We start from the raw sequence: 9,357 nt of genomic DNA, 5'->3' as shown, positions 1-9,357 counted from the left end.
TATCTATCTATCTATCTATCTATCTATCTATCTATCTATCTATCTATCTATCTATCTATCTATCTATCTATCTATCTATCTATCTATCTATTAATTATTATTATTATTATTATTATTATTATTATATCTATCTATCTATCTATCTATTAATTATTATTATTATTATTATTATTATTATTATTATTATTATTATTATTATTATTATTATTAATTTGGTACAGGGGGTGGCAAACTTGTGTTCAAGGGGTCCACGTTAACATGACAGATGGGACAGGCCATTTGTAAGGAAAACTAAAAGAAAAAAAAAGTTGGTCATCATTATTTTATTTAATAAATTATTCCCATTCTAAAAATAATTCTAAATTATGCCATTAATTATCCAATTATTTCATGAAATGTAAAATGTGTTTTTTTCATATTTTGTGTTTAAACAATTAAAAAATGATTGTAGTTTATTAGTCATTTGTTTTTACAGTATATGTATGTTATTGTTTATGTATTAATAATTGTTTTCCAGTATTCAAATCAATTTGCAAATTATTAACGAAAATAAAAATATACTAATTTGACTAATGAATTTGTATTTTATGTGAAAAGCCTAATTATAACAGAAATCATGCTCATTTGATGTATTTTATGGTTAAATAATTGTATTAACCAATCCAGTAGTTTTAATGATAACATGTTTTATTTGTAAAGCATTTAACTATTAATTATTTAACCAATTATTTCTAACTTTCTAAAATTATTTCACTAATACACATTTTCTTTCTATTTAACATACTTTTTAAAATAATTTAATTAGAACCAATTCAAAAAAATTTTTTATTGCATTTATAATACCCTTGTGAGGACAAGCGGTTAAGAAAATGGATGGATGGATGCATTTATAATTTTACAGTTTTATTTTATTTTTTAATTATTCATACATTTAGAATTAACCAATTAGAAAATGATGAATGTACATGTAGTCATCTTTTATTATTATATTATGAAACAGAACATCCTCGCATCCCTGTCGTGAACACAGGTGAGATGCAAATTCACACAAATGATGATAGTTCGTAAGATCAAAACCATGCATAGGCTTTTTTTTATTAGTCTCAATTAAGGGAAGGGTAGAAATGCTAACATACAGCACCTGCCGTTTGTACTGTTTATTATTGAGGGATTTCATTTAAGTCTGTAGCTACATGAAATCTCCACATTTTGGAGGGCAATTATGACAACACACAGGCTTATTATAAGCAAAAATTACAGCGAGACAATGCGTGTGCAAGTGTGTAATGCCATTGATGTTTTTTTTGTTTCTTGTTTTTTAATTTTTTTTTAGCAAATATGTGAAAACAAAGCTATAAAAAGTCAGTGGACCTGTTAACTCATTTAATTGCCTTACACATAAAAAAACCACACAAACTTAAGACAAATTCACCACTCTCAAAATGTCAAATACAAACAAGAGGTGCTCTTTGTGATGTTTTGTAGCATTTATATATATTATTAAAAAAATAACAATAATACGGAAGGAAGCTGATAGATATCCGGGATCTAAGTGAAAAATTTACCAATATTCAAATTTTTTAAAGCATACCTTCATCAGGCCAAATTGAGTTCTCAAGTGCACGTATGAAACCTATGTGTGTACAGTATGACAGAGGTAAAAAAAACAAAAAACAAAAACCAAGTCATGTAAGAAGACATTTGTGCAACTTAAGATGTGACATCCAGCAAAAACTATCACAATTGTAATAATTCATTTCTGCGCTGACAAAATGGCCAAAAAACAACAACAAATCTACTCATAGTGTGAACAGTTGAAAATGTCCGTAGCATGGACAATGACGGCATAGCAGGTGGTGGTGATTGTGGCGCAGTGTTGATGGCTCCTTCCTGTCAGTCTTCCATCTTAAGCACTTGGTCCACTGCAGTGGTTGTTTGGAGGGCGTCTTTTGTTTAACTTTCAGCAGGGGATGATGCCTCCATCTCTGCAGAAATGTTATTGTTGTTTGCTCGGGTGCATTCATCGGTATCCTCCGGGCTGTCTGGGCAATGCCTGTCCCGAGAGTATAAATAATCATTATGGCAATTTTTCTGTTTTGTTTCAGTGATTAAGCCACATTTTCCCCTCCAAATTTGATCTCCCATAATTTCTCGGCTGCATGAGTGCAACTTTACTTAACGTTAAAGTAGGAATCATATTTTTTTTGTATATTATTTACATGAAAAGGTAGTAATCATGCGAAAATATTCATATTTTTCCAAGATGAAAAAATTCATAATCTTGGAAGAACAAAGTAGTGTTTTTTAGTAGTAGTCATATTTGTTGCATTTTTTTTCTTAGAATTTTTTTTTACCAAAAAGTAGCACTTTTGCAGGAAAAACCAATTTGAGGTGAAAATAAAGTGCTATTTTCCTCAATTAATAATAAAAAAATAGTAATCCTAAACGTTATGTCGTATTTTGTCAGAAAAGTGTAATCTTACAAGAATAGTTGCATTTTTCAAAGAAAAAAGTAGTAATCTTATGACAATGAAGTTGTATTCTTACCCAAAAAGTATTTTACAAGAATAACATCAATTTTTCCAAGTAAAAAAAAGTAACAATCTTACAAGTATAATCATGTTGTTTTGTGTGTGAGAAAAATGTACTGTAGTAATCTTATAACAGTAAATGTAATTTTTCTAAGTAAATAAGTACTAATCGAACAAGAAAGTAGTATTTCTACAAGAGAAAAAAAAAATATTATTTTACAAAAATTAAGTAGTATTTTCCAATAAATTAGTAGTACTCCTACGGGTGTAAAAACCTTTTTAACTCATTCACTGCCATTGACGGATATAGACGTAAAATATTTATTTAAACTAATTCTATTAGTTTAACATTTTTTTCCACTTTTGTTAACAAGAGTATGAAAACCAATTTTTTTAATTGTACATTTAGAACAGATATCAAATGTGTGATTAATCGTGAGTTAACTCGTTAAGTCATGCAATTAATTATGATTTTAATTGCCCGATGCTCCAAATTTTTAATTGTAATTAATCGCATGACTTCAATAGTTAACTCACGATTAATCATACATTTGATATTTGTTCTAAATGTATAATAAAAAAAATTCTAGGTTTTCACGCTCTTGTTAACAAAAGTGGGAAAAAAATGTTAAACTAAAAGAAATAGTTCAAATTAATTTTTGACGTCTATAGCCGTCACTGGCAGTGAATGAGTTAAAAAATGAAAAGAAAACAGTCATCATTCAGGATTAGAGTTGTATTATTGTATTAATATATATATTATATAAGGTAAGCTAAAGTAAAAAAAGTCCTATTTATTTCCAAGGAACATTTATATTTCCACTAAAATATATATAACATATGACATTTTTGCCTTTTTGACTCAAGCCTTTCCAAGAATTCCTAACACCTGCTGCTTCCTACGCCCTCATCTGGATTACAAGAGAATTTACCGTCATAGTAATGAATCACTGTCAAATAAAAAAAGAAGCAAGCAAGCACATGACATTCACCTAATTGGACTTGAATTATCGTGGTCGTTGCTCTGAGCTTCGGCCGTTTTTTCTTCTCCGTCTTCGTCTTTTTTCTCTTGCGATTCTCCGTTCACAGCGGTGGCGTCTGGCGATACACATTTAAAGCTTTTTTGATCACGTACTCCCGCCGTCATGCTCTAAAATGTAATGTATTTATTTTGTACCCATGTCTTGTGTCTCCTTCGCAATGTCCTCTCCTCCTTCCTTGTCCGTTTTCGGTTTAGCTGCCGTTTCTGCTTTGCCCACAAAGCGAAGTTTTAACTTGTTGTACACCTCACTGGCCTTCTCCATGACGGCAGAGCTGGCCTTATACCGCCGAATCTGCACGGGCGGCATGAAGACAGCGGAGAACACTTGAGCCCCTGCCGCTGAATTTCTGAATTATGAGGGTCAAGTTGGAGGAGGGGGGGGGGGGGGCACCTTTTTAAGCGTGGCGATGACGTCGGCGTTCTTGTGGAGGATCTGGCTGGTGACGGGCACCGCTTCCAGCTCTTCCAAGGCTTGTAGACACCGCTCGATGTCCTGCGTGGTTACACAATGACACGCTCATTCGCGTTGGGCTCGGCTACATGAATAGGAATCAATAAATGAATACTGCAATAACGGATCGGGATGCGTTACCGCGAGGCCACTTACGGGGTTGTCCACTTTGAGCGCAAACTTAATGTCTGTGTGGAGTTTCTGAAGTTTTTCCTCTGGTGATGGTTCTGAAACGGGATGCACAGAACAAACATTTACAGTATATTCCTTTCCAATTCCGATGTGAAACTAAAGCTTCCGGAAACGTCCTCAACCATGTTCTGCCTCATTGTAACTCGGTGAGAAACTTCCTAACCCTTTTTCTTTTCTATTTTCTTCTGTGGATGCCTCTCTGGTTTGTGTCGAGGTTTTTCCGGCTTGGATCTATAAAAGAGAAAACGCATTCATTCATTCATTCTTGTTACCAGAGTGCATGCGAGTTGTCATGTCAAATGTGGGCTCGCCTGGCTCTGGACTTCTCCTCAGACCGTTTGGCTTTCTTCTCTTTCAGCTCCTTCTCTTTTCTCTCCTTTGCCTTCTTTAGTCGGCCTTTGTTTTGGTTGTCCGACTTCTTGGCTGTTTTTTTCACCTTTTGACACATACAATTTTTTCTAAACAATTTTTGAAAATTCATGATTTTTTATTTTTTTTTTAAGGGTGACTGTGGATTATTTCTAGCATTTCTGAAATATTTATTTAGGTAAGGGAATTTAGAACAGATTCTGAGAAGAGTAAATAAAGGCAAATAGAAAAATAAAAGGTTCATTGCACGGCAAAAAAAAAAAGTCTCCCAGACTAACTTTTTTAAACAATTTGATTAGTGGACGGGACAAGTGCGCTCTAAGAATCACGCGCATGTTACCTCAGCAGACGGTGAAGAGTCTGAATCAGATGGCGCCGGGATCGGGGGCGGAGGGGGTTTCTTGGACCTCTTGAGCGGGTGATCGTCGACGCCTTCGTCTGAGCTGCTGCTGCTGTCGCTGTCCTTTTTCACCTCCTTCTCTCTTTTCCGCTTCTCATCCTCCTCCTTTTCGCGCTCCCGAAGCCGCCGTAGCTCCTCCGCCTCCTCCTTTTTCCGCCGCTCCTCCAGCTCCCGCCGCCGCTCCTCGTCTCGTTTCTTCCACTCGCTGATACGGTCCGGCTCGCTGTCGCTGTCGACACAGGGCCCGACGTTGGTTAGAACGAGGTCAGGTGTATAAAGGCTAGGGGTGTGCCCCAAAAAAAATCGATTCTCACAAGAATCGCGATTCTCATTTAGTACGATTCAGAATCGATTTTAAATGTGCCAAAATCAATTTCATTTAAATTATTTTATACTGTCTTCCCTTTGTTTGTGTGTGCCTTTAGTGGGAGCGCTGTTCATGTTGTACCCAATTTGGCCACTTAGTGGCAGTGTGGTTCCACGCGGTCTGATACACTGTTAAGTTGTAGCCACATTAGAGAGTAGAAGGAAATAGTCCCGATCAAGTTATTCCAATAAAAGTTGTTTTTTTGCAGCGTGGAGCCGTTCTTTTGAGTGTTAAAAGTGCCGCGAGTAGAGCACTAATTAGCATTAGCGAGTCAGACTAGAGTAGATCATTACGATTCCTTGAACATGTTTAAATTGAAGCAAAAATCTTTGTCAATCAAATCATTTTTAATCAAAAATCGTCCCTAATCGAAAATCGATTCTAAATCGAATCGCACACTCAAAAATCGGAATCGAATCGTGAGACAGTCAAAGATTCCCACCCCTAATAAAGACGCTATCCTATTTACGGACATCGAAGTTCTGAATGTTCAGGCATATGAACGGACTGCCGTGTTTCAGGGTTTTTCCTGCATATCCAATTTGGAATCGGCAAAAAAATAATAATAATTTAAGAGGTTTGCAATCAAGCAAGATGCCAATCAAGATACAAACAACCTTCTGGAATGTAACTTGTTTGTGTACATTCGGGGAAGCAGTCTGACCTGTCGCTGTCTGATGACGACGATGCTGCTCGCTTTGGAGGCGGAGCTTTGGGTTTCCGTGCACGAGGCTTTGGCGCAGGTTTATCTGAAGATGAGAACACAGGAAATAAGCATTGAACACATAAAAAAATTTTTTTTAATTAATCTTTCAAACTTGCCCGCAGCTTTTTTGCGTGCCGGTGGAGCCTTCCGTGGAGGCGGGTCTGATTCCGAGTCTGACTTGGAGCCGGACTGAGACTCGGAACCGGACACAGCCGGTCGAGGCTTCTCATCCTCCGAGTCGCTGTCTGCCGCTTTCTTCTCGGATGCGGATTCTGAGTCTGAATCCGAGTTGGATGAATCTTTCTGCACGGGCCCAGAGAAAGGTATTTAATTTGGCTCTGGGTTTATAATTATAGAAAAAAAGTGACTGGTTAAAAAACCAAACAAAAACATTCTAGATGGTTTATATCTATGATTGATAAATGAAAAGTGCTGTCGAAAAAAAAACGGAAGTAGAAAAAAAGTCATGTACCTTTTTCTTCCCTCTACCTGCTGTTGCTGCTGCTTTCTTTCCACCTCGCCCAACTGCTTTCTTCTCTGGAGTAAAATCCTATCAAACATGAAACATGACATGACGCCATGTTGTTGTTTTTTTTTTTTGGGGGGTGTGTTTTTTTTCTACTGACCTGGTCGCTGTTCTTGCCAGACTCCGACTCGGAAGGGGTGGCTTCTGACTCTGATGGGGATCCGCTTTCCACATCTCTATCACTGGATGAGCGGCGAGTCTTTTTCGGGGGAGGCGGACGCTAAGAGAGGACGCCAACACAATGGATAATCGCAAATCAATGGATTGAATGTATTTAAAGTAGGGAAAACACAGAAATCTTGAAAAACAAGTGTACCTTAGATGCCGGCGGCTTCCTCTTCACACCGCCTCCTCGTCCCTTTCCTCGGTCTTCACTGGCGGAATCAGAATCCGCCTCGCTTGCCGACTCCGCCTTCCTGGGCGCGGGTGCTTCTTCATCGTCGTCCTCGTCTTCATTGCTTCCTCCGCCGGCATTGTTGCCCTCGCTGTCGGACGAGCTGGCGGGCTAAGGTCAAAAACACAAGTCAGCAATGCTATAAAACCTCAAATTCAATCCTAATAAACCCGGCCGTATTTCAGCGCTCACCACTTCGCATTTTTCTTGTGGAACCTATCCTCAGAATATTTAAATGATAAATCTCGATTGCCTAACTGAATTGAATTGCACTTTCAGATCAATGAAGTATCTGTCAGCTAACATGTTGTTTGCCATTCACTGCAGGGTGTACCCTCTGCAGAGAGGGTAGTAGGGGCAACTTACCACAGGTGGAGCACTGTAGGAGGCATGTGGATTGTTCTGGATCTCCCATAAGCCTTCATTGAAGCCTTTCCTTTTGTTGGGCTTTCCATAACGATCGCTGTACTTTTCATAGGCAAAAAGGTCCTTGGCGGCCAGAAACGCACTGCAAAACAAGAATGTAGAACAATACAAAAACTAATTAAAAGCAATTCACTAATATAAAAATTAAGAGGATTTCTTGTTCCTCAGCGTGTAAGCATTAATTAACTCATTCACTGCCATTAGACGTCAAAAATTAATTTGAACTATTTCTATTAGTTTAACATTTGTTTTCACTTTTGTTAACAAGAGTATGAAAACCTAGAATTTGTAATCGCCTGACGGCCCTAATTTTTAGTAATCTTTTTTTTTTAAATCACGTCAGGCGATTAAAAGTTTTAATTTTAGTTAATCGCATGACTTCAATAGTTAACTCACGATTAATCACAAATTTTATATTTGCAATAAATGTAAAAAAAAAAAAATCCCTAGGTTTTCATACTCTTGTTAGCAAAAGTGATAATTTTTTTTAAACTAATTTCAATAGTTAAAATGCATTTTTGACATAGATAGCCGTCAATGGCAGTGAATGAGTTAATTGCAATTATACGAATACAGTAAACCCAAGTGGCATTGCAGGTCACCGACTTTTCCTTATTTTTTTCTCATTATTTTATTGTTAATGTTACTTAAAAACATGCATCCATTCATTCATATATTTATTTATTTAAGGCGCACAGTAATGAAGGATATTTGAATAATATCAATACAATACACCACAAAAGGAATGTATCATATCGGACAGTGACAATTTCGGTACTTTATCTACTACTATGAGTATTTTCTGCAAAACAGTGGTGTACTTACGTTTCATGAGTCCCAAAGAAGAAAATTGGAATTTTATTAGGTGGAGGCTTCACTGCACCATCAGCCACATCTTCAATCTTAAGGAATACAATAAAAATGTCAGCATCAATCATCCCAATATCGACACCGTGTGACTGTGGAGATGTTCGTCTCGTTCACTGCAGCCGATGTCAATCATTTTGACGTTGAGGTGACGAGGAGTTTAATAGAAAAGTTGTGTCGTTTGTGCAAGATACGTCGCAAGCCAGTCCGAAAGAAAATAACGTTAGCTTCGCTCGTAATGTATGAAGATGAGGCCGACATCAACGCATGCAAAACGGGCTTCTTCCATCAGCCGTGCATGCCCAACAAAGAAGCCAAATGCAAAACGTAAAGCCACATAATGGTGATATTTTATGTGTCCATGTCGCACGGTTGCAAGGATGTCTTCGCTTGCTTCCCCTCCTCCTCCGTCTCCTCCTCCTGCAGCCGCTGTTAGCTTGCTTACCCTGGCTGGCCAATGGGGGTAGCCCTTCATTTTAGCGAAGACCAGGTCTCCGGGCTGGAAGTTGTGCGGCATGGTCCCACTCCCTTCGGCGGCCTGGTAACAAAAGTAGGAATACAAGCCGCTCGGCCCTCGGCGTGTCTCTCACGGTTCGCGGTGGCCAGGTCGACACGTAAAGCTGAAACAACAGCGTTAGCTAAAGGGAAGCTAATGGTGAACGAAGCTAAACGTTACCGCGAGAACATACAAGCCCAGACAACCGCCGCGACTTCCGTTCGAGATTCTGCTCCCGCCTCCAGAATAAAAAAAATTCTTGTTAGGAAAGTAAATGTATATTTTTCATTTCAAAAATGTATTTTTGAGGAAAAAGCTTTGAGAAAGACACATGTGAAAACGAAGTATATATTTATTCAAGTAAAAAAAAAAAAAGGATGCTTGAAGTTGTGAAGGACAAAAGTTTAACATTTTCCAGAAAAAAAAGTTATTTGTGAAAAAGAGCACTGTACATTTTACTAGTTGTGATAGAAAGGGATACGGATATACTGCTTTATCATAGATAGCTAAAAAACGATCTCATCATGCTTGTGGCTTGACTTAAACTTATTTAATTATGTTTTATTGTAATAAAAATTTGTGCGTAGAAT

General features: G+C 37.5%; 1 protein-coding gene across 1 annotated transcript; it reads right to left on the bottom strand.

Annotated features, from left to right (window-relative positions):
- Positions 1–1,065: 1,065 nt before the first annotated feature.
- On the bottom strand, positions 1,066–8,973 carry hdgfl2 (HDGF like 2). The gene is made up of 16 exons (XM_086090164.1): positions 8,717–8,973; positions 8,230–8,306; positions 7,345–7,486; positions 6,901–7,089; positions 6,685–6,804; positions 6,531–6,608; positions 6,175–6,361; positions 6,017–6,101; positions 4,926–5,214; positions 4,528–4,652; positions 4,380–4,447; positions 4,181–4,251; positions 3,965–4,066; positions 3,709–3,865; positions 3,524–3,629; positions 1,066–2,053 (listed from the first exon to the last, which is right to left on the bottom strand). The coding sequence occupies exons 1-16, from the start codon at positions 8,786–8,788 to the stop codon at positions 1,954–1,956; spliced, it is 1,968 nt and encodes a 655-aa protein (XP_085946290.1). The 5' UTR covers positions 8,789–8,973; the 3' UTR covers positions 1,066–1,953.
- Between the last annotated feature and the right edge of the window lie 384 nt (positions 8,974–9,357).

The sequence above is a fragment of the Leptonotus elevatus genome, chromosome 11, assembly GCF_054856555.1.
Source record: "Leptonotus elevatus isolate MCC_2025b chromosome 11, RoL_Lele_1.0, whole genome shotgun sequence".
NCBI classification, from domain to species: Eukaryota; Metazoa; Chordata; class Actinopteri; order Syngnathiformes; family Syngnathidae; genus Leptonotus; species Leptonotus elevatus.
This window is presented reverse-complemented; position numbering and strand designations above follow the sequence as displayed.